The 26,967-nt window shown below is 38.2% G+C and overlaps 1 protein-coding gene across 1 annotated transcript in view; it reads right to left on the bottom strand.

Annotated features, from left to right (window-relative positions):
• Tlk1 (tousled like kinase 1) overlaps window positions 1-26,967 on the bottom strand; it is a 109,612-nt gene that overhangs the window by 51,491 nt on the left and 31,154 nt on the right. The window contains exons 2-3 of the mRNA XM_041631407.1: window positions 25,248-25,366; window positions 12,330-12,401 (exon numbers count right to left, since the gene is read on the bottom strand). Of these exons, the coding sequence (XP_041487341.1) occupies window positions 12,330-12,401; window positions 25,248-25,366 (191 nt within the window). The remainder of the gene's footprint in view (window positions 1-12,329; window positions 12,402-25,247; window positions 25,367-26,967) is intronic.

Here is a 26,967-nt window from a genome sequence, read left to right on the forward strand (position 1 = left end):
TTATCTCTACAAGTCTCAGGTGAGATCACTAAGTTTTCCCCACAAAGGGTAACAGCACATCAACGAAAAGGGAGTAGGTACTGCCCTTCGCTCTCTTTCTATTTAGAGTTCACGAAGCCTAACAAAACATGCAACACACATCAGATAATATATTAACAAAATTACTAATAGCTAACAGGGCTATATTTAATTTCTTTCCAACTAAACCTTTAAGAAATTACAAAACTTTAAACACAAAGAAAAGTTATACTAAGTATCGTTAGTGAAATATTCATTAAGCCAATGACTGATTCCTAAAGTACAATTCATTGTCTGTCTGAATGGTTTATATCCACACACCGAATTCTAGGATGGTCACTGTAACCCAACTTTTACCTACAGCTGCTAAGAATAGTGTTCAATCTTTATTTTTTGAATTTTAGTTTATGTGTATGGGTGTTTTGCCTGTATGCATGTATGTGCACCATGTGCATGACTGGTACCTGTGGAGGTCACAAGACTGAATCAGACTCCCTGGAACTGGAATAAAAGATCATTGTATTGTAAACCTCCATACAGAGACTGGGAACTGAACTTGGGTCCTCCACCAGAACAACATGGGCTCTTAACCACTAAGCCATCCTGCACTCAGTGCTCAATTGTTAACCACATTTTTTGGCAGAATTTGTTAAACTAGATTGAGAAATGATAATGATGGAGAAATTTTTGTTACTTAATAGTACATATCAAAACCTCAATCTTTACAAAAACAGTCAATGCAAATTAATACTCCCTCCCCAAGAATGTGAAATGTGTAAAATATTCTGTTTTTGGGATTGGAAAAATTGCTCAGTTGTTAAGAGCACTGATTGCTCTTTCAGAGGACCAAGACTCAACTCCCAGCACCCACATGAAGGCTCGCAGCTGCCTGTAACTCCAGTTCCAGGGGACCTCACATCCTCCACCTTTGCAAGCACAAGTTTGAATGTGGTGTTCAGGGATACGTGCACACAAAACACCCATACAAGTTAAATAATAATTTTTAAAAGAAATTCTGTTTTCTCTAAACTTAAAGAACCAGATCAGAATATAGCAAATTCTGCTGAGAAATTGTTCTTGCTTCCTTGATGTTTTATTTAGATTTTGTAAAATTTATTATGAAATATGGACATTCTAATTCAAGGATATTTTCAACTATAATGACCTGGAATTTGAGTAGTCCATCTCTGAAAAAGAAACAAAACTTAGTAATGAACTATTATCGGGAAATCTTTGCAAAAAACATTGACCCCTCAAAGGAAATCTGTTATCCTGCTAACTCTAAATCCTACCATAAAAGTTAATATATTCAATGCTTTGGAAACATCATCAAATAAAAGTTTTTCCATGTTACTCTAAGTAGATAAAAACATTAGCTACTTCGAGTGTACTCTAGTCTATGACATATTGCTCCTATTATGTGACAGTACCATAACATTAAAGTGCGAGAGCACCAGCAAGAAGGAAGGAAGTGGGTAACCACACTCCAGTACCAACAGTTACACTTTTTCAAGTCTGCACATTTCACTGTCTTATATGACATGTCCAGCATCTAAGACCTGAGTTCTAACAACCATGTTTCTTACTATCCTACCATTCTAACCTAGCTTTCACTTGGGAAACTTAAAACAGAAACACACTATGTCTTCAACATTAGTAGACAGTAATTTGGTGATTTAGAGTGCCACCTTCTCATTATGTAGCATAACTGTTTACTGACATTTTCTTTTCTCTGGCTTTCCCTTTAAGACTTCGCTAAGTAGAATGCACCGTAAAATAGAATCAAGTTGAACTTTCTCCCTTATCCAAATTATCTTGTCAGCAGCTTTCAAGCTACAAAAGCAGAATCAAACAGCCACAGAGAACACTTGTTAGGATGAGATCAGTGGGTTTGGGAAGCAATAACTTGAGATAATTCACCATGCAGTCTTAGCATTATGAGAGTAATTACAATATGCAACATTTAAAACAGTGGTTTCAATTTCTGTCCCATTGTAATAGACAAGAAGTGGTAACTGTCTTTCATACACTTACCACAGTCAATACCTTAAACACAAGTTTCTAGTTCTACACAACACGCGCACGCACACACACACCCCTCTGTGCTGTGTTATTTCTTTAAAAAGATTAATTTCTTCTAAAACTTTATTTACTTTCTGGTTGCTTTCCTGCACTTATCATGTGTGTGCTATGCACAGAGGCCAGAAAAGGGTACTGGATCCCCAGGAAATGGACTAACTGACAGCTGTGAGCTATAATATGGACGCTGGGAACTGAACCTGGGTCCTTTGCAAAAGTATCAAGTACTCTTAACCACTGAGTAACCTCTCCAGACCTGCTGTGATATTTTTAAGTGTGAATGCTGTGTCTGAGGATATGAACTGCTGGACTGGAGAGATGGCTCAGAAGTTAAGAGCACTTGCTGCTCTTCCCCAAGGTTCTGAGTTCAATTCCCAGCAACCACATAGAGGCTCAGATCAAATGTAGCACTTGCACAATTCAAAATTTAATCTCAATGGCGATTATCAATCTATACTTAACAATATTAATATATGAGGATATTTACCAATATTTCAAGAGCTATACACAAGGAATAGGAAGGATAGTATAGTGTACCACTCAGTAGCAGACCATCTGCCTGGGACACAAGAAGCTCTAAATTCAGTTCCCATTGACACAGACACAAACATACACTATTATTTTCCCGACAACAACATTTTTCTCGGGGGTTTGTGATTAGTCTTGATTTTAACTGTTCTTCCATTTATCTATTGGCAATGATTTTCAATTTATAAAGCCTTTATTTCTAAACAGAGTCTCTATTTCAAATCCAACTATTTCTACAAAGACACCTTAAAAGATCTAGAAGTGATTTTGATGTATCATGGGTCAAATAATATGTTCTGAAAAAAAGTCAAAAAACAAAACAAACAAACAAAAAATACTACTACTTTTATGTTAAAGAGAATGGTTCAACAACTAAAAGTGCTGGCTGCTCTTTGAATTAGAGGATCCAGGATCATTTCCCAGAACTCCAGTTTCAGAGCATCCAAAGCCCTCTTCTGACCTCCCATTACCAGGTATGCCCGTGTTACACAGACATACAAACAGGCAAAGCACCCACACACAAAAAATAATAGTACTACTAATAATAGTACTACTCCTTATAATTTCCTAGTGCAATTAAAGGCCAAAATTGTGCCATTATAGCAGAAAAGTAATTAGACCATAGCAAATTCACAGGGCAGAAAGATATTTCAGAAAATGAGAAATAAGGAACATTAATAAAATATTCACTGTATTTTGTTGTCATAAAAATGTATTTTCTAGTATTTTTAAAACTCTATTAAAGAATAAAATACTAAAAACAATATTCTCAGCAATGTCAGCTTGAGCTCAAAGCTCCACTCTAAGAGTCACGTGTGTGAAATGAACACTTGTGATGTGCTCTTATTCCAGACGCTACTTGGACTGGTGTATTGGACAGCTGTTCCAAACGATCTCTCAGACCTAAAGATTCTGTACTCTAAAAGATCATTTCTTTTCCGAAGACTAATTAGGGTTGATTATTTGGTAAGACAGGCTTTTGAATTAGAATTTCTACCATTAACTTGCCATGCGTGTAACTATGGGCAAGTGACACTCTGTGGGCTTGTCTGCATGTCTGGCGATTTAAATTTTAGATAGCTCTACTCACCTCCATGGTTAACATACTTTACTTCCTCCCCTCTGTTAAGGGTAATCTTTTATCAAAAGAAATTTCTTCTCCCACTATTAGACAGCTAGAAATACCTGAAGGCATTTCTGGCTACCAAAATGCATAAGGGCTGTAGAGATTCTGCTAAACATCCTCACCAATTATATAGGACAGTAGTCTCTGCTTTCCTGTAATTATCTGGAGTAAATGCAAAGCCTCATAAATCCTGCTCTGGTAAGTGTGTAAGAATTATTTGTAGCTAGCATACTGAAATTTAACAGGGAATATTTCAGAGACTGGGAAAACACAGGATATTATGGATAGTGTACTTACATATCTTGGTCCTACAAAAAAAATTTTTACTCCTAAAATGATAAATACTCATAGTTGTAAACTACATTTAAGAAGTTTTTTTTTGGGGGGGGGGGTTGAAAAGATGATTCAGCAGTTAAGAGCACTGATCGCTCTTCCTGAGGACCTGGGTTTAATTTCCAGCACTCACATGGCAGCTCACAACTGTCTGTAACTTCAAGATCTGACACCCTCACACAGACATATATGCAGGTAAAACACCAATGCACATAAACAAAATAAAAAATAAATTTAAAAACTTTAATAAAATTTTAAAAAAAGGCCTTTGGGATTCTCACTAACATGGAGGAGTGTAGAGTTCAATCTTGATGCCTAAAAGTCTGAAAGCTGCATCTGTGGATGAACTTACTAACAAGGTATTATCGTCTTCAACACTAGGTAATGCAAGCACCTAAGGGTGGCGTGGAGGATGAAGACCTTTTGTGAAGGAGGACGGTTAACAGTGATGTTAACTTACTCTTTCAAGAAACATGTACTGATCATCTACTAGAATATATCAAGCACTATACGAGACTGAGTTCCACTTAAAACAAATCTCACTTTTCTCTTCCAGGAAGTTTTATATTAGAAAGCTTGCAAGTTTTTCCGCTTGAGAAACCAACCATATTAAACACATTTTCATAAAGGGTAATATTTAACAATGTTTTGTTTGCTTGCTAAATAAATGCCTAGAAACTATCATTTCAAAGTTTTTAGAGTGTGAAGAAATCAACATTACCTAAAAAGAGTATATCAAAATTTCCAAGTGGGTAAACTGAGTGCTGAAACTGGGCAGCGGGGGGGGGGGGGGGGGGATGATTCATCTCAGGAGACTGATGGATACGCCCTTCCTACTTTATGGAAATGAGGTTTGATATCCACAGCCCCACATCTGACTTGTCCTTCATCCCCCCTCCTCTTTTAGGAAATTAATAATGTATATATTTGGGCAACACAAAACTAGTAACAATTTTCTATCAAATATAAATTCTTATTAAGAATGTACCCTTTATTGCATGGTACTCTGACCCCCACCACCACCCCCACCTCTCAGTTTTCCAATACAGGTTTTTCTGTGTAGCTCTGGCTGTCCTGGAACTCACTCTGTAGGCCAAACTGGCAGAGCTCAGAGGTTTGTCTGCCTCTGCCTCCCATGTGCTGGGATACTTTTGTTCTTTTTAATAAGTTACAAAAAAATCCAGGCATTTTGCAAGAATTTTAAGGCCAATAGTTCATTTTAATTGTGGTCTGAATAAGAAGATATGTACTGATCACTATCACCAAACACTTCTCTTGCACTGTGTCACCTCTGACCAGTCACTGTACGCACGCTCACTGTATATAGCGAAGCTGCTTCGCTTTATGTCTTAGAACAACCGACATGATAAGAGTTCAGGTTTTTGGAAGGAAGCAAAATAAGGAACTACTACTAGCAAAAGGATAAAAACAGAAGAAACCATCAAGAACAGCATAGCCTATCTGACTCTAACATTTCAGAAGACAATGGAGGCTACAGGGTACAAAGAGCATCTCTGAAAACTGCCGAGGGCATGAAGCTACATGTGTCCATTTTAAACTGAGCACATTTATTATTTATTTAGCTTCTTTAAAATACCTATGTTTGTTTGTTTCAGTTTTTCAAAGTACGAGTGTAGTCCTGGCTGTTCTGAAACTCACTCTGTAAGCCAGACTGGGATTAAAGATGTGTGTCAACATTGCCCACACACATTAAAGTGAGCATATTTAAATCAAAGCAAAAGCAATGGATTAGGGGAATGGGAATAAAAATTAAAAAAAAAATCCAACTATTTATAATGAAAGTCATTTTTAGGCTCCTTTTTCTACTGAGTACTCAGACTAGGGCATTAAAGGGGAATAGCAAGAGAGAAGCTCTCTGTGTCTGTTGGCAGAGAGAGGAGGAAAGAGCCGAGAGTGTGTGCTAAACAAAGTAAAACTAAGGAATGCGCCAGGTGCAACTAGCACCTCAGCTCCTATGTACCTTTAGCTTAATACTCGTAATGCTAAATAACACAGCACTCTTAAACTACAGCACCAGTTCAAGACCAGTGGACAAATACCAAGAAGATAAAAAGCAAACTAGTTCTAGCAATAAAACAAATTTATAAATGTTGCTATTCAATTCTAGTTTAGCTTATGCAGTATTACAAAAGGTGAGTATTAAAGATAAATTTGAGGCAAAGTGGAATAATATGGTTGTGTGTCTGCTTTATGTAAGCACACATAAGCACAGATACACTATGTTTCTCCTATGTTAATTATTGAAAATAATATAATTCAATGATATAAGCAAGGCAGAGAAAAACATCCTAAGACAACCAAAATTAGAATAGAGTAGGAATAATGTTGATATTAATAATCATAAACTCCTTGGTTTATCTTTGTTTACTGAGCTAAGAGAGGTGGAGACAGCAAGTACACAGAATTTAGAAAAAGCTCAAGAAGGGAAAAAAACATTCTATTTACACAAGGAAGACTCCTGCTACAGAACTGCAAACAGGTAGCTCGAAGCAGGCTCTACAACGTAAGAAAACCACAGGACTACTGGTAATTAGGAAATACAGTCTCCTTGACAAAGCTGAACATCAGGTAAAGTACATCCTTTAATTCTAACCTCTGCAGGTATCATGATGACTTCTTTTGTGAAATTTTAGCCACCCCTTAAGCCCAAAATCCATTCACACTTTACTTTTAAAATAGAAAAGCAGAGCTAGAGACATGGCTCCATAGGAGAGTGCTGACATGGCTCTAGTTTACTAACCAATATTGGGGGAGTGGTGCAGAAAGAACCTGATTCCACTGGGAGTTAGGGGGAAAGGTTATTGGATATCCTGGGCTATCAACCTCCCGGATACACAAGAAAAGGAAGGCTCTTAGCCCAGCCTATGACTAAAGCCCACCTACCATCTGGACTTCATTCATTCACACCCTCTTTTGGGGTGTGGTAGCTGGCTTTCTATCTTCTCTTCAGCACGTCCCTTGATTCCCTCCCAATGCTGCTAGGATTCTTTTCTTGTATTTACATCAATACTGTGACTCTAAATACAGTTTCCCTTCTGTCACAATCCATATTCTGACAAAACAGTCACTCTCATCACTGTCCCATCGTTCTTCTCCAGCTAAACTAGCACACGGATCCTCTTCATCTATCATCTATGGAACCTGAGCCTAGGTGTCCATCTTAGGGCTTTTTACAGTTCTCCCCACTGTCTACCTATCCCAACAGGTAGCTCATCTTTGTCACCATATTCATCTTCCCTGCTAACATTTCTCAGCAATAAGCACATTATTAAGGTGAACTCCTTCACAAAAACAGCTTTCAAATCTTTAGGTCTCAGGATCCCTCTCTAACTCTTTAATATTGTTGAGGACACAGCGATGGCTAATCCTGACTGTTATACTGGAATTTAGGACCACTTAAAAGAAAATTCTGTCAATAAAGATGGCACCAAGGGCTGAGGTCTCTGACTAAAGTGGCAGAAGCAAGTGAAACACCAGCACTCATCTCTCTCGGACCACGGACAGCATGCAACCAGTGGCCCTATGCATCTTCACTGTGCCTTCAACCATGAGGAAATAAGCTCAACGAGGGTGGAGGGAGCCCTCAGTGATTGTGTGTTGCTGACGTGAGCATATACGTGTGCCAAGGCCCCCAATGGCCCTGGTCCATGTGCAAATGTTGACACTGTGAACACTTAAACATGACTCTGCTTGAGACTGCTTCACTAAGACAACCCCTACCAAGATTAGCTAAACTTGCCTCTTTGTTCAGCTGTATACAATAACTCCATCTCCTCCTTCAGCCATATACAAGAAACCTGCCTCTTCCTTTCAGATGTATAAAATAAACATGCTGAGTTTCCTCTTCATTCCAACTGTACTCTGTGTGTCTGTCATTTTCTTCATTCCTCACAACCCCTGTCATGTAACACACTAAAATGCAGGTCAAGGCAAACTTCTTTTCTTAAGTTGTTCCTTTCAGGGAGAGGCTAGAGTAACCAAACTGCTTTCTTCTGGGTGCATTACAAATACAAATATTTACCTTTCAAGATTTTGCCACACTAGGACATACAAATACATAATGCATAAATCAACAGTGTGATGTCACCAAGTGCTACATAGTATGGAACTTCTCTATAAACGCTGGAAGGAAGGGAGGGAGGGAGGGAGGAAGGAAGGTGGGTGATATCACAGTTTCAAAACCTCCCTGGAGAAGTTTCAGGAATGCCAGGAGTCATCAGACGGCACTTTAAGATGTGGTTGTCTGTACCTAAGCCCTCATTACGACCCATGCCAGAGATTACTAGATTCTTTCCTCTAGCCTTCTGCTACCTGCAGTCCCACCTCACTTGTCTATCCCAGAAAGACACAACTCACTATTTCCATTCACTTTGCTTGCTCCTCTGTCTCAAAGGCAAAATACTTTAAATCATCTATCTAGGCTCCTTCCCTTTCCTTCTTTTCCTCAATATCATCAAAGTCTATTCATTCTTCTTTTTAAATCTAGTGGGATGCAAGAGCTTTAAAAAAAATTCTGCAGAACAACTGCCCTAAGCACCTAGGGAGTTACGCACACTAATGGTTGAAAAACAGGCCCTAATTGTTAACAGTCACAGCCAACTTCTCAGTGAATTCTAAGGATTGGGGTGGGGGCAGGTTCTAAAAGCCAACATTGAAAACAATGTACTTAGAGCCTCTCTCAGGGATTGGCCTTTTATAAAGAAGGTAGTACTGTCTCAGACTCATCTCTCTAACCCAAGTCTCATCTCCCTCAAATTCTATCCTCTACCCTGAGAACTATCAGGGGAGCCTCTGATACTTTTTCAGCTTGTTTCTCCCACTTCAAGTTTCTTCAATCACCAAATTCCTCACTATGAAATTCAAGGGCCTTTAAAATGTGACCCCCATCTCACATCATTCCATACCACACGAGTTTGTTGGGTGATGTAGTAAAATGTCTTTTGTGGTCTGAAGAGCCGTAGGCCTGAGAACTACTGCCATATCTCCATAACTAAACTGGCCCATGCTTCCTTCCACACAAAAGTGTGGAATCCCTTAGCCTGCTGCCTCCTCACACTCTGCCTTATCCTCTGGGATGCTAACGCACCTCCCTCATCTCTTCCTTCCTTCCCTTACAGGAACAGAGAGCTGAAGGTTTCCTACCCTTGGCTCTCAGAGGGCCTTCCACTACACTGTCAGAAAACAATGTTTAAATGTCTGCCTGTCTCCTCCCAAAAGGTGACCTCACTTGAAGGCAGAGATGCTATCCTATTTATTTTCATATTCTATGGTTAGGCTAGATGAACAGACAACTGATACACAATAATGCTCACATTAGATTTTTGAAGACTGAATAGACTCAGAATGATGAAAAAGAAAACAAACCAGAACATTTGTATCAAACAAATAGTTGCACTATCAAGAGGAAAGTATCTGCGTGGTAAATGTGTGGGTGCATGTGAATGGAGGTGTAAGTATGCAGAGGGGCCAGAGTCAGTGTCTGTTGTCTCCCTCATTCTCTACCTTATTTTTTGAGCCAGGGTCTCTTACTGAACCTGCAGCTCATTGACTGGCTAGTCAACAAATACCAGTGATCTGTCTGTCCCCTTGAGCACAAAGGTCAAAGGTATGCTGCCATGCCCAGTATTTTGTACGTGGGTGTTAAAAATTCACACTCAGGTCCCTGGTTTTGCACAGTGCACTTTACTTTCCAACCCCACAAAAGGTTTTCATTCTGTAATCCTACAGATAAAAATAAGTCATATGCACAGATTAAATAATACACAGATGAACCGAAATAAAAGTGTAAATTTAAGCAGATTCAATTACCCTAATACTGGCTGTGAGGTATTCTTCAATGCTAATAGTAAGAAGACAAATAAATATGATTCTGGGTGTGTGAGCAGAAGACAACTGAGGAAGGAGTTAGTTAAAAGTCCTAAGTACTAAAAGAGCAAACGGATAAATGTTCAGCTGGTAAACCAAACAGGATGTTTGCACATTTCTATTCAAGTTTGTGATTAAATCTCAGAAGGAAAAGCTAAAATAACTGAGGTGAGGTATGGTCAGGTGAAAGGACAGCTAATTAAAAAACATAAACCTTTTAGTACTACTCCCATGCAGAAACAAACACTATTATTTTAAAAATATATCAAGGCCTTGGTTCTGTCCCAAAAAATAACAATCAGGAAACAGATACCAAAAAAGAATAAGTGATGTCAAGAGACAAGGGACACTATCTAAATTATACTAGTCAGTGCATATAGAACAAAAACTACTTCTAACTCATGACCATTTACTTCCAATGCCTTAAAGCATGACCTATGAACATTCATATTTAGTATGAATGAAATTTCATCAAGGAAACTCATTAAGGTTCCTACCACAGAGATAAAGCCTGCAATTCATTTTCCTTAGATAAGTAACTTCTGACATGGAAATGTAGAACAATTAATAACAGTCAATTCTTTTGATATAAGGGAACATGTACAATCTGAGAAAATGTCAAAATACTCTGGTACTAAGCTTAACTATCAATTTGTAAAAATCCCATATGCACAACACAGGACAGCAAAAGTCAAATAATTTTTCAAGATTTTCTATTGCTGCCCCAAATGTCAAAATGTCTATACAAACAAATCTATGTACAAGTAATACAGCTATTTAAAATCCAACTAAAATATAGCCACTGAATTCTTTAAAGGGAAATTTTATTGTAGATTAATTCCTCTATAAGAATCCAAATATTTGATCTATATCTTGCATTGTGAATATTGGTTAACTAAGGAACCATTAAACACTTTATCCCCTATGAAGATATTTATATAGGGAACCTAACTTTTACTATGCTTTGCTACATATATATGCAAATATATATGGTTAACAGAAAGGAAAAACACCTAAAGTTATTTTATTGCTCTTCATAATACAAGATTATGAAAGAACATATGAAATTACTGTATATACTCATCTATGAAAAAAATCAAGAATATTCCAAAGTCCAAAAGAAAGAAGAAATATTCTTGATTTGTTATTTTTTTGTTTTTTAGCTCCACTTGGACTAGAACTAACCTATTTTAAAGGTCTTAGTACACATGTGCTAATCTGACAAACTAAACTGTGATAGCTGATGCTACAGGGTGACTAACGCTTACCTCAAGGGAACCTACTGCAGATAAAGTCCGTCACTTGCACAGTCCTTTCAGCTGCCTGCCAGTTGTCTCTGTGGAAGGGAAAGCCTGATGAGTGAGAACCCTATGCCACACTCCTGTGGAGTGCAGGGTGCCTGTACAACTGGCACAGAACTGCCTACCTACAGGTTCCTAGATGCTCTCAATAACAAACAGCTAAAAAGATGCCACCCTTGAGTTTCTCTCTCCATTGAATAAGGAAGCCAAATGCAGTAAGAATTCCTGAGTGTTAACAACCTACTGACAGAAAAAGGCTACAAGAATCAAGTATAAATGATTTACATTGATAGGAAAATCACAAACGTATACATGCCACATACATACACACATAAATTGGTTTAAATAGACAGAATTCTATTCCTGAGAGAAAGGCTACACCCACAAAAAGTCATTCTATCAAAACATGAATGCTAAACCCAACCACATTCGTGTCAACCATTTTTAGAAGACGCCATCAAGTGTATCATGCACAGAAAAGGCCATACCATGGACCTACGTGTTCACTTAGAGATACCACGTCAGTAAACAGATGCTAGAAAAGGGGATTTGTCACATTTCTTAAAAATATGCAAAATGAAACCCATCGGCTTGATTCCACAAGAATTCTATGTAGATTTATTTTTATAACTAGGAAAGCACACAAACCCTTATAAAGATCAACCTAAAATGAGAAATAGTAAAAATTTAAAAACTATGAACTGCAGCATATTTCAAAACCCACCTTCACCATATAAAACCACGAATGGCTGGTTTTCCATTGACAACATCTTTGTATTATTTATGAGCAAATTAAGCTACAGAACTGAAAAACTGTATTCTTTCTAATGCCAAATACAATCTTCAATCTAAACAGCTGTGCTTCATCAAGGTCACCCCCACTCCCTACCATCACCACCCCCCAAGGGGGCGGGAAACTACATGGAAAATTGTAAAAGAAACCTTCAAAATATTAACCTTCAATACCACAGTTGTTAACGGGGAAGGAGAGGCACACATTTAAAAAACGATTCCAGCTTTTACTTTCCCAGTGCCACATTTAAAATAAAATCACTTACCTCTGATTCTTTGTCACTTAAAGATCCTAAGCTTCCAAAGCTGTGATTAGAACTTTCATTATTTGTTGAGGCCTGTGAAAGATTTTTAAAGGTGAAAATTAGGAGTTACATTAAAGAAACATATTACAAGGTATAAAACCAATCTTTCTTTATATATATGAAAATTAAGTATGATTTCTTTAAGGAAGTCATGCAAGGTAAATACAACAAATACCATATTCTCAACGCTACAAATGTTTGGAATGATTTGCCAAGCTACCAAAACTCTGTTGTTTCAGGGGCTATCTTGTATTGGTGTTTTGTTTTTTTTTTTTTACAATATCAATTCAAAAGCAAGGAATTGGGCCATGGGTGGCAAAATTTCTGACCATCTGTAAAACCTCATGAAGACACACACAAAACTAAACAGTTATTAAAAATTTGCAGACACAAACAATAAAGCCAAGTGACAGGAAATTCCACAGATTCTCCCCAAAACAGCAGGTGCGGACAAAGCACAAACAACTACAAGGGCTGTATGGAAAACAGCAAAAGGAGAAAGGCTGTCTACAGAATGAAAACAGGGACCATCAAACACCAAAAACCCATTCTTTAAGTCAGCAGACAAATTAAGGACAGAAGCTGTAGCCTGGAGACTTTTGCCCTTTGAAATAGTCTTTAAGTACAAGGAGTCCATCCATAACTAAAAAAGGTTGAGACAGTCATCTTAAATGAATCCTGGAAAGACCTGTTCATAAAAGGGAAGAAAGTAAAAGGAGTGCATATTATTCTGTGAGGAATTAAAAGGAGCACAATAGGTATAATAACAATAGAGGAAAGAAATATCTAGATAAAAGGCCAGAAAAGGGTAGGGGAAAGATGTCTCAGTTGTTAAAAGTGCTTGTTGTGCAAGCATGAGGACCTGAGATCAATCCAGAAGCAGAAGCAGCATTCACCTGTGATCTCAACCCCACTGAGGCAGAAAAAGAACATCCCTGGGGCTTGTTAGCCAACCAATCTAGCCAAAGGGAGAAACTCCAAGTTCAGTGAGAGACGGGGGGTCTCAAAAATGTGGGGGACTGGAGAGACGACTCAGCTGATAAAGCACTGGGTGCTCATCCAGAAGACCAGGTTTAATTCCTGGGACCCATACAGCAGCTCACAACCATCAGTAACTCCAGTTCTGGAGGATATGACTCATTCTTCTGGTCTTTGCAGGGACCAGGCATGCAAGTGATGAGCAGACATACTTGCAGGCAAAACACCCAAACACATAATATTAAAAATAAGTTTCTAAAAAAGATTCATTTATTTTTATGTGCATTGGTGTTTTGTCTGCATGTATGTCTGTGTGAGGATGTCAGGTGCCCAGAACTAGAGTTACAGACAGTTGTGAGCTGCCATGTGGGTGCTGGGAATCAAACCCAGGTCATCTGCAAAAGCAGCCAATGCTCTAACCCCTGAGCAATCTCTCCAGCCAATAAATATGTTTTCCCCCTGAGACAGGGTTTCTCTGTAGTTTTGGAGCCTATCTTGGAACTAGCTTTTGTAGACCAGACTGGCCTCAAACGATGAGCCTCCTGAGTGCTGGGATTAAAGACATACACCACCATCACCCGGCAAAATAAATAAAAACAAAAATTTTATAAAGTGTGTAGTGATGGAAGAAGACACCAGCATTGATCTCTGGCCTCCAAAAACATATGCACCCCAATACACGTGTTAATACATACAAATTTCTGAAGGCACAGCCTAGAAATTTCAGAAAGAAAGGAAAATGCCTCAGTTTTGAAGTGAATCCAAAACCAACAGCAGAGGGAACTCTGTGGAAAAGTCATGCTGATTCTCAGAAAGCAAACAAGATGGGTCAATCTTATGAAGTTACTACAAGAAAAACAAAAGTGTAAAAGGAGCCCAAATTTACAAAAGTGCCAGAAATACCCACAAAATAGGTGAAAACTATAACTTACTATTTCAAAATGAGGCATGGCATTACAAAGAGCTTATAATAAGAAAGACCACTACAATCAGATTTTAAACATGAAAGGTAGCAGAACTCAGGAAAGCTTCAGAAATAGCGTCAGTAAGGAACAAGCAATAAACACAACAGAGAAGGCTTAAAGGTTACAAGGACATTTTGTAATCACAAGGACTACAATAAAAGACTTTTATTTATTAGATTTATTTGGCGCGTGTGCACGTGTGTGTGTGTGTGTGTGTGTGTGTGTGTGTGTGGGTGGGTGGACTGTGTGGAGGTCAAGGACAACTTGCAAGAGTCAATTCTCTCTGCCCTTCACGTGCATTCCAGGAAATGAACTCAGGCTGTTGGGTGTGGCAAAGAGCGCCTTTACCCACTGAAGCATCTCATGGGCTAAATACAAAGAATTCGAGAGAAGGCAATTAGGGAAGCTACAAAGAATTAACAGAGAGACGAAATTAAAGACTGCTAAAAGGAGAAAATAATAAAAATTATAATTTAAGGAATATTTCCTGCAAATATTTTAATTTATGACTGGGAAATAACACATGCCTATGAATATCAACTCGGAAGAATAAAGTGAAGTTTTCCAAAGGTCTATGCAAGAAATAAACATTTAAGGAAAGCAACTGTGGGCATAACATTTTAAATCAGTAAAAGGGATTTTTAAGACAGCAACTGCTATCTGAATACAATCAGGAACCACTGCTCAGACAACCACAATGAAGAGCTAAACCTCTGAGAACTGAAAGGAAGCAACAGAGTATTGTTTGCTTAATGACAAGGACCAAATAAACAATTTGGGGATATTCTAATTATACCATTTGCATTGTCCTTCAAGAGCCACAAATCTCAGTATACTAGACAGAGATTCAAATAAAAATAATATAATTCTGAATTTGAATTGGACACAAGAACTACACCAGAGCAACTACAAATTGGGTCAAAATCTTCAGTTTCACTGGTTAGGAAAAATGGTTTCTGGATAGCACAGCAGCCATGAAGAATGAAGAAATATGTAGAAAATAAAGAACCACAAAGAAAAATTTCTAACTTTTGCACAGCAATTCTGTGCTCGTCTCTAGCTGACCTGATCTGTGTTAAGATCAACTCTAAGCAATTCAGAGAAGTCTGCAAACCCTGAGAAGCAATGTGGTGATTGGGCACCCTGTGGCAACACAGTTATGCTGTCCTGATAAGTTAAGCAGCTGCTGTAAAAACGATTTCCAAAAAAGCCAACACTCTCGAGAACACACCACCCAGTCATTTTGTCAGAGATAATGGAATCAATAAGTAAAATACCTCAAAGTAGCTACAGACATGCTCAAATGACTCGTTACATACGCTTGTAAGAAATGAACAAGCCGGAATTTTCATCAGAAGAATAAAACTAGAGAAGAGACAGACTAGACTCCAGAACTCGAAAGTTCCACTCTTCATGAGCACCTCACTCACTGCATAGGCAAAACAGCAGAGTGCAGGGGCAGAGCTATCCAAACTAGGTAACAGGCAGGCATTAAAGTAGTGTCCTCTGGGCACCAGAAAGCAAACCAACTTACATGCAATTAGTCACAAGAGAGACAAAGGAGAAAGGGCAAAAAAAAAAAAAAAAGAGAGAGAGAATGGAAATTCCCAAACTTGGTGAAGACATAAACTTACAGGCTCACAAATTCTCCCACAAGATAAGAACAAGAAAAATCACACCTAGGTACATCAAAGTAAAATATCTGAGAGCTAGAGAGGTGACTCAGTTGGTAAAGGAGCTGGTCACTGAGCCTGACAACCTGACCTTGATCCTCTGACCCGCACCCCCCCCCCGACACAAAATTAAAATTTTTCAAAAATAAGCCAGCTGATGATGGCCTTTAATCCCAGCACGTGAGAGGTGGAGGTGAACTCAGTGAGTTCAAGTTCAGCCTGGTCTACAGAGCAAGGTCCAGAACAGTCAGAGCTGTTAACAGAAAAACCCAGTCTTGAAAAACAAACAAAAAAGAATTTTTTTCAAAAACAGAATCAGTAACAGTTCGAGGCCAGCCTGGTCTACAAGAGCTAGTTCCGGGACAGGCTCCAAAGCTACAGAGAAACCCTGCCTCGAAACACCCCCCCACCCCCGCGCAAAAAAAAAAAAAACTTACTCTCCATTTTTGGCATGTAAAATATTACTAATTTTGGAATGATTATATCCAGTGACTTGACCAAGTGTATCCTCATAATCTAAGAAATATCTTTATTCCCATATCAGAGGTGGTAACATAGTAGGCGGTGCGAGCAAATATAATGAAACATTCCCTACAGACGGGGAGCGCTACTATTGAGCTCTGCTATTTATTGTAAAGGCCCCATCACTACTATATGGATGATGATGGTATAATTATAGTTACAATCTTGCCTTGACCTCTTATCTTACGCTTGGATTACATATATAAGTCACATCATCTTGTTCTAGGTATTCCTATTTAAGGTCAATTATTTCAATGTTAACAGTCTTAGTACAGATTCCTTGGATAGTAAAACCAGCAATTTCTCAATAAATACCATTTATTCTTAACTTTACCTGCTGGGTCAGAATAAAGATGTACTTTCCCATAGTGTCCTGTGTCATGAAGTGATTTACTTAATACTTTTGTTCTTTGATTTTAAAACTTAGACTGAAGCTAGATCTTAAAAATATTTTATCAAATAACCATAAAACCTGCTATTAAATAGAAGTAATCTGCAAATTCTATATACAAAATAAACAAAATAGTATGCTAACTTAAGTAAATTATTGTTTTACAATTAATCTTATAAAAATATTTTTTGTTTAACTATGTTCATAGAAGCATTGTTTGTCATAGCCAGAACCTGGAAACAACCTAAATGTCCCTCAATCAAAGAATGGATAAAGAATATGTGATGATACATTTACACAATGGAGTACTATACAGTGGAAAAAATTTGACATCTTGAAATGTGTGGGCAAATGGTTGGATCTAGAAAACATCATATTAAGTGAGGTAACCCAGATCCAGAAAGACAAATATCATATGTACTCAATCAGAAGTCCTTTTAGACATAAAGCAAAGAAAAACCAGCCTAGAATCCCACAGAATCTGGACAACAATGAGGACCCTAAGAGAGACATACATGGATCTAATCTACATGGGAAGTAGAAAAAAAAACAAGATCTCCTGAGTAAATTGGGAGCATGGGAACCATGGGAGAGTTTAGAAGGGGAGGGAAGAGGAAAGGGAGAGTGAAGAAAAATATATAGCTCAATAAAAACAAAGAAAAAATTTTAAAAAAAAGAAAGTATATTTTTGTTAAGCTGTTATTAAAAAAAGTATTTTTCCTAATCCCAATGTAACTCACTTCTGTAAGAGACTATTTAATCACTTACTTATTTAATTTTTACTTAATGCAAACACATTTACAGGCAAAACGCAGTATTTCAATACATGAGAGTCAAATCAGGGTAACTGTTACTTCCAATTCTGATCACCTGCTGCAGCTCCCTTCTCACGGTTCCATACAAAGTAAGAAACAGATGGCACAAATCAGAGTCACTCTCGCAATTCTGTAAGCTATCAGAACCTGTTCAACCCGCTCTTCCCAGTTTCCCATTATCTACTCTTCCCTCTCCCCTTCCTTACTCTTGGTAATTCTATTTTGAGATCAATTCTTAATTCCACACAGCACAAAAGACATGCAATACTTGTTCCTCTGTAGCTGGCTTATTTCACCTACCAATGTCCTCTAGAGTCTTTCCAGTTTTGGCACAAATGGCAAATATTTATCCTTTAATATGTCTATTTATTGAGCAGGGCAGTGGTGGTGCAAACCTTTAATCCCAGCACTCGGGAGGCAGAGGCAGGCGGATCTCCTTGAGTTCGAGACCAGCCTGGTCTATAAGAGCTAGTTCCAGACAGGCTCCAAAGCAACAGAGAAAGCCTGTCTCGAAAAAAAAACAAGTCTATTTTTACTTTTGTGTATATGTTTGTGCCAGCTTGTAGTAAGTGCACAAAAGTATCCAGAAAAAAGCATCAGATTCTCTATAACTAGAAATACAGGCAGTTGTGACACCATGTGAGTGCTGGGAACCCGACCCAGGTCCTCTGGAAAGTAGCCAATACTCTTAACCACTGAGCCATTAACAGTTCTGATAAAACTTAATTTTTTTGAGATTTTATTTATTCTCATTTTATGTGGATGAATTGTTTCTGAACGTATATCTGTGTACCGTGCGTGTTGTTCCCATGGAGGCCGGAAGATGGTGTCAGATCTTCTAGAACTAGAGTTACACATGGTTATGAGCTGCCATGCAGATGCTTGGAATTGAACCTGGGTCCTCTAGAAGAGAAGCTAAGGTTCTTAAACACTGAGCCATCTTTCTTGCCCTGAAATTTCATTTTTATCACTGAAAAATATCCCCCCTCTCCCTCTGTATGTGAGAGATTTTCTTTATCAATGCATATCTTAATTCCTACAGCACTGATTAGTGTTATAATAAGCATCAGCATTCAGATATCTCTTTGATATACTAATTTCATTTCCTTTGAGTATATTCTAGAAGCAAGACAGCTAGTCCACCCTATACACTTATGGTTGTTTTTAAAGGTATCTTCTATCTCCGATGGTTCTCCACAATGGCCACCCTAATTTGCATTCCCACAGGCAGTGACTCAGAATTTCTTTCTGGTGAGGGTGAGATGAAGAAACCCCATCACAGTTCTGATAAGCACTTCCATGACAGCTAAAGCTTTCACTGGTAACCTTATCAAGACTTTAAAGAACAATACTTAAACTAGCAGATACATTTTTTAAAACTGAGACTACTAAATTTAAAAAATTAACTTCCTCATTTAAATGACTTCACATTTTAAGTCTTCATGTAATAGGTGTAGAGAGAGATCAGCTTCCAAAATTGTCCTCTGGCCTCGCCACACACATGCACTGCACACATTCACACTTAAGATTTAAAAAGTAGATATTTATTAAGTCCCTATGTATGTAGTAAGCATAAATTAGGCCATAGAAATATTAAGGATCATCACCCTAGCCGGATCATCAAACTATAATCAACCACCTATTTGAACAAAGTTTCACTGGAATATAATCAATCACAAACACTGGGTGGCATTTGGGTCTATGGCTCCTTGAGTGCCATAATGACAGAGCTAAAAAAAGCATTTCTGGCAGAACTCATATGACTACATATATTCACGACTTAACCCTGTAAAGAAAGTTATCAAAATGCTTCTACATAGGCCGTATGAAAATTCAAGGTTTGTGTGTTGGGGGGGGGGGGGGGTGAGAGAATTAAATGCAATGCTGTACTTCACCAATAGATGCCCCCATCTAACCATGCTTATCTAATATAAAAAGTCCTTGCTTCCCTAAAAAGCACTGTTTCAATTTTGAATTCAAAACTAAGTCTTACACAATTAACACTTCCTGCCTCAGGTACTCAACCTCCATTCTGATTTTAGGTTAGTCAAGTATCAAAGGTTCCTTTGTTTCATGCTGTCTTATATTTCTGGTGGGACTATAAATTAACCTGCCTACATACTACAGACATTCTAAAGGAGTTCCTGACCCATGCCTATGATTAAAAATAAGAGAGAAAACACAAAAGCAACATGAAACTCAGCAACTCTTTCCCCTAGAACAGCGGTTCTCATTCTTCCTAATGCTGCAAACCTTTAAAACAGTTCCTCGTGTTGTGATGACCCCCAACCATAATAAAATAATTTTCATTGCTACTGTTGTAAATCGTAAATGTTTGAGACAGGAGCAACCCACAGTTGAGAAGGACTGCTCTAGAGCTTGGGATCTCAGAGTGGCATAAGCACAGGGAAGAGGTAAAAGGTGTTACTCATGGGCTGGGGTCCCTGACAAACACCACAATCAGAAGGGAAACAGTTCCTGCGGTTAAGATGGCCTTCTGCTATCTCCTCAGCCCCTGAATCAGCCTGTTAGCTTCTTCCCATCCTTGAGATAACTAAAAATCTGGTTTCTTTTTCTGTAAATAAAAATCAATATTGGTATAAAATGTAAACCACTTCAAAATGGTTTAGCAAAAAAAATCTGGACTGGACAAAAGAAGAAAATGAAATCATCAATTCAAACAAGATGACTTGTCCAACTTAGCATTTAACCAGGTATTTTGACTAGCACTAGCTCTAAACAAGACTGTCAAGTGGACTAGGCTTTGGTTCCAATCCAATTTCAATCAGCATTGCCATTATTCTGTTCTTAGCTCTGCTAGCTGCCAAATATCCATCTATTATTGTGCTCCTAGCTCTGTTAGTTTTCCATTAATTCTAAACAATAAATTCAGGCACTTAGATTTCAGTCTGAATCTATGAATATAAGAAAAAAAACCAGTATATGTTCCCATTTCCTTAGACATCTTCAGTTCATTGACAGATTACTTCAAAATACCCATCAATTTCTGGGCTGTAGTAATGCACACCTTTAGTCCCAACACTTGGGAGGCAGAGGCAGGCCGACCTCTGTGAGTTCAAGGCCAGCCTGCTATACAAGACTAGTTCCAAGACAGACAGAGCTACACAGAAAAAGTTGGCCTCAATGCCCCCCCCACACACACAAAAAAGAAGAAAAGATATCCATTAGGCTAATAGATTCAGTTAAAACGTCTCATATTTTAAAAGAATGTTTTGAAATATAGGTTTAATTTACAAAACATTCTAACAAGCCTTTTAACTCCTATGAACTAGGTTCAATGATAACTGTGTAAACCAATACCTACATACATGTTAATAGCTACACCTATTCTGCTCTGGCTATTATTAAATGGCTATTAAAAGACAGCTGAGACAAAGATGGGCAGTGGGGTTAAAATTCCAGCACTTGGGAGGCAGAAACAGGCAGATCTCTGTGAGTTTGAGATAAGTCTGGTCTACAGAGCTAGTTCCAGGACAGGCTCAAAGCTACAGAGAAACCCTGTCTCGAAAAAACAACAAAAACAAAACAATACAAAAGATATCTGAGACAGGTATATATAATTCTGCCTGCAAACCAAGAACATTAAATAAAACCTGACACATAATGAGAACTTTAAAATATATGCTGATATGCTAGGCAGACAGCTTAAATGTAGAGAACTTGCCTAACACACACAAGACTCTGGCTTCCTTACCATGCAAACACATATGCAAATGTAGAAAACTTGCCTACCATGTACAAGACCCTGGTTTACCTACACACAAACACATATGAAACAGATGGCTTTTGTTTTTATTCTCACCTGATATCATCAGCTTAGAGGTAAAGAATATTATTAGTAAATCAAACAGTGGCTGTATTTTTGTTTCCAGAAATCTTGCTAGCTCTGGCTACCAGTAATACAAAAGCAAGTTTAGAAGGCTTCCCTAATACTTCTTAGAATAAATGCAAGTCTCTAAACAAATCTTCAGTTGGGCATACAGCTCAGTGGCATAGTACTTGTCTAGCATGTATAGGGCCCTAGCTTTAATATTTAGTACAAGTAAAAGTAAATAAAAACACAAAACAAAACTGCCAGGCAGTGGTAGAGCACGCCTTTAATCAACCAAAACTCAGGAGGCAGAGGCAGGAGGATCTCTGTGAGTTCGAGACCAGCCTGGTCTACAAGAGCTAGTTCCAAGCACAGGTTCCAAAGTTACAGAGAAATCCTGTCTCGGACCACCCACAACCTACATTAGAATCAGGCATACCATTTTAATTTCTATTTTTTTAAGTTAAGAAAAATTACTTCTATTGTTTTCTATGCAGGTATGTTCTGCCTGCATGTATATCTGTGCATCACTTGTATGCCTGCCCATAGAAGACAGAAGAGGACGTTAGAGTCCCTAGGATCGAAGTTATAGACTGTTATGAGCTGCAACATGGGTGCTGGGAATCAAACCCAGGTCCCCTGGAGAGCAGGCTCTACTTAACCACTGAGCCATCTCTGGCCCTGCTTCGAACTCTTTAAATTATTTCATCCCACAAATTTAGATATGCAAGTGTTTTGGTCCTTGGCATATTAGCAGTCTAGTAGAAAATAAAAAACCAGATGTGATCCAATCAGGTATTTTCAGGGACCTCTAGGCTTCAGGAAGGAAACAGAAGGCCCAACTAAGTTCCACTTGGATAATCAGACAGAAACAGTCTCAAGATTCTGCTTCATCTCAAATAGTGGTGATGGCAGAAGGGATCAAGGACATGAGAAATAAGGTCAGATACACAGTCAAAAGAAAAGATAGGAGACGGGCGGTGGAGGCGCACACCTTTAATCCCAGCACTTGGGAGGCAGAGGCAGGTGGATCTCTGTGAGTTCGAGACCAGCCTGGTCTACAAGAGCTAGTTCCAGGACAGGCTCCAAAAACCACAGAGAAACCCAGTCTCGAAAAAACCAAAAAAAAAAAGATAGGAAAAAATTGCTTGTTGGAAGAAATCAGTTTGTTAGACTACAGAAAGTACAAATATGAAAAAAAATGGAGAGGAGAAGAACAGAATTGGGCTAAAAGGCAGGAATCAAACAGATTAATAATACTAAATAAACTCGAAAACTATGTGAAACCATTTAAAAATTTCTAGCCATAAATAAAGGACATTGAGCCTATAATTAGAGATCCTAGAGAAGCTAAATAAGAAGGAGAATCCAAAGAAAAACATATAGGCATCCTCCTGAATATTAACCTTCATCAGGTGATGAAAGGAGACAGAGACAGAGACCTACATTGGAGCACCAGACCAAATCAGGAGCAGAAGGAGAGAGAGCACGAGCAAGGAACTCAGGACCGCGAGGGGTGCACCCACACACTGAGAGAATGGGGATGTTCTATCGGGAACTCACCAAGGCCAGCTGGCCTGGGTCTGAAAAAGCCTGGGATAAAACCGGACTCGCTGAACATAGCGGACAATGAGGACTACTGAGAACCCAAGAACAATGGCAATGGGTTTTTGATCCTACTGCATGTACTGGCTTTGTGGGAACCTAGGCAGTTTGGATGCTCACCTTACTAGACCTGGATTGAGGTGGGTGGTCCTTGGACTTCCCACAGGGCAGGGAACCCTGATTGCTCTTTGGGCTGACGAGGGAGGAGGACTTGATTGGGGGAGGGGAAAGGAAATGGGAGGCGGTGGCGGGAAGACACAGAAATCTTAAATAAATAAATAAAAATTTCTAAGAAATACAGTTGTGCCTTCCAGAAAAATTCACCAAACTAGGAAAATGACATTTTAAGTGCATACACAATCCAAACTCTCTTTCTTTCCCTTTGGGGACAATTCAACAGTAAAATAAAATAGCATCTGTGATGATATGGTATTCAGCACTTTCTCTTTTGGTGAAGGATGTCAATCCCAGGGTCTCTTCTGACAAGTGATGTGAGTTGCTCTTCTGCCTATCCTGTACATAGAAACACTGAGTAACTGCTTTTGGCAAAACTAGCAGAGCTAATAAGTTCAATCAGATTTCAGGACACAATATTCACACACAAAATTCAAATGTACTTTTTATTTGACAACAATGAACAACTGAAAATAAAAAGTGAAGAGGAAAATTCCACTAAAAGATAAAAAAAATGAAACTCAATACCTTTATAATACTTTGAAAAAGAAGGAAAAACTAGAGAAACCCTGTCTTGAAAAACCAAAAAAACAAACAAACAAATAAACAAAAAACCACAAGAAACAAAGGAGACATGAATAGGGTACAAACATTACCCCTTATACAGATAACATGTTCCCTACTCAAGAAGTTCTAAAGATTCCGGAAAACTCTGATTTGATAGACTTTGAACAAAATATTAGGATATGTGTTCAACATACAAAACCAGTTGCTTTTCTATATATCAAAAATACTGAAAAGGAAATCAAGAACACAGTGTCATTCATGATGGTATAGCATGGTACAAAATTTAAAAATTGTGTGTTTCTATATGTGTGCATATAGTAGACATACAGATACAGATCTCTAACAAAGAAGGTGAAAGAAACCTACAATGAAAACCTTAAAGACAAATTGGAGAAACTACAAGATAAATCTCTAGAACTAGCCTAATATTGTGACAATGCTATAGTACCAAACACAATCTACAGATTAAACACTAGCCTCCATCAAAAACTAAACACATTCTTCACAAAAACAGAAAAAGAAAAGAAAATCCTACAACTCACATAGAAATATTAATGACACCAAGCAGCCAAAGATACCCTAAGCAAAAAGAACAAGGCTAGGGGTATCACATTACCCGATTTCAAATTATATTACAAACCTGTAACAGACACAGCATGCTAATGAGACTAACCCACAGAGATGAACCAAAGAGAGGACACAGAGAAATCCACATGGGGACAGCCATGTAATTTTCAACAAAGGGGCTAAAAATGTATGTTGGAGAGAAAGACAATCTATTCAGATTTGGTGAGGAAAACTATATATCCACATGCAGGAGGAAATTGGATTCCTTTCTCTCGCTCTGTGCAAAATTAATGCAAAACAGAATGAAAAATTCATTTAAACCTCACACTTAGAAACTACTATGGGAAAAGCAGGGCAACACTCCCATACAGACAGGTGTAGACAAGACCTTTTGTTCAAGAAATTAATAGAAAGAATTGCCAAACACCATTGCATTAATATAGAAATATTCTGTACATCAAATAAAATCAGATTTCTAAATATTAACTTTTCTTCTACACATTATAAAAATCATAAAAAGTAACAGTCTGACTTATATATTTAAGACTTCTGCACAAAATATTCTTTGTAGTTTCAGTGTTTTATATTTGTGTGTGTGTAAGTCTCTGTGTGTGGTATATACACACACTATGGTGGCCAATGGACAATTTGTAAGTCCTGGTTCTCTCTTCCAACATGAGAGTCCTGGGGTTTAAACTCTGGTCATCAAACTGTCTCAACAGCCCCACCAAGTAGGTTCTAGACCACTTAATATAAAGAAATGAGTAAATGAGATTAAAATTTTACTCACTTTCGCTCCAACACTGCAACTCCCAGTGCTCCCAGTGCTCCCAGTCGCAACTCCAGTAAATCTCGCTTCCAATAACTCTTGCCTTCTTGGATCCAGACTGTGAAGCTCATCCATTGCACCTATTAAAAAACAACACATGCACATGTGTGTATGCATACATATATATACATTACATATAGTGAAAGTGCAATAAAATTTACAATGAATGCTATAAACAGAAAAAAAACTTCAAAACTCTCTGATTTAAAGGTACACCCCATTTAACAAAGCATCTTACAGCCGATATATACTTTTGACTATAGCCCACAGTACACCCAATTCAGCATGCACTCACTCATGCATGCAAGCATGCACACAAACATAAAGATTTCACAAAAACACTTGGCCTACTATAAGGATGTAAACAAGGTAGGTGTTGTGGTATATACCTACAAGGCAGAAAGATCATGAGTCCAAGGTCAGCCTAGGCTACACAGAGAACTCTAGGAGGCATGGATTATATAACTCATCTCAAAAACATGAAAAAAGAAGGAGTCTTATACATTGTCAATTCGGTTCTAATACATTAAGGGGTGAGAAGAATACAACATTAGTTGTGAGTCGTAAGTGTCATAAGTCAAAAGGAAAATTCCTCTGGATACTGAAGTTCAAATCTCAGCACCTTGAAATAAGGCGGAAATTTACATTAGATATACTTTACAATTAAAACATTCAACTTTGTAAGAACTAATGGATTGGACTTCATCAAAATTTTAAAGGTTTGTTAATGCAACACCTTTTCATTTCAGATGAAAGGAGAAGCAACACTAGGAGTCATGTTTCCAAAGCAGCTAAGTGATCCATACCTCTCCTTTGGCCTGACAACTGGTTGATACTGCACCAGCACTTAGAAAGACAAAGACAGTCTGGGCAGTAGTGGTGCACACCTTTAATTCCAGCACTCGGGAGGCAGAGGCAAGGTATCTCTGAATTTACGAGGTCAGCCTGGTCTACACTGTGAGACCAGGACAGGCTGCAAAGCTACAGAGAAACCCTGTCTCAAAAAAAAAAATCAAAAATTAAAAAAAATAATAATAATAAAAAAGATAAGGATAACAGGCCCTACTTTGTCCAGGACCAGCCAGCAATAACAAGGTATTTTATTTCCCACTGTTCTTGCAAATGTATAGTTTCTTCTTCTAAGACTGAACCCTTCCATGGGTGTTCCTTGAAGTATGCACCTGGAGAGGAGGCATTTAAGACAAAAATGTTTACCCAATGCTGTCACTTCAACAGTTTCTAACACTTTCAAAAAAGAAGGAATATATGAGAGTACCCTAGCACAGGTCCTGGCACCGAAGGGGTGTTTAGAGAATGCACTGGCAGGACCTGAAAATCTACCTAGAACACTGGAGAGTTATTAGCTAACACGTAACCATATCAGCTAAGATGCTTTCAATCAATACAGATTCTTGGGGCCTTTTGTAGCCCAGCGCTGTGAGCACTCTGTATTTGAGAAGCTCTGCTGTCAAACAAAGATTTGTCAACTTTTTATTTAAAGAGACCCTAAGTATTTTGATCTGTGTAGGCCAACAGGCAAAATCATGTACACATTTACCTAACAAGAGAAAAGGCTTCTACAAACGTCATGAACAAAACTCAAGTCATAGCCATTGTGAACACTATCCCACAATACAAGTCTGCTAGCAAGAACAGATTTTGGGGAAAAGAGAATACCTCA

Source organism: Microtus oregoni, unplaced genomic scaffold (assembly GCF_018167655.1).
Source record: "Microtus oregoni isolate MIOR12 unplaced genomic scaffold, Mior012 000037F_ref0000500, whole genome shotgun sequence".
NCBI lineage: Eukaryota > Metazoa > Chordata > Mammalia > Rodentia > Cricetidae > Microtus > Microtus oregoni.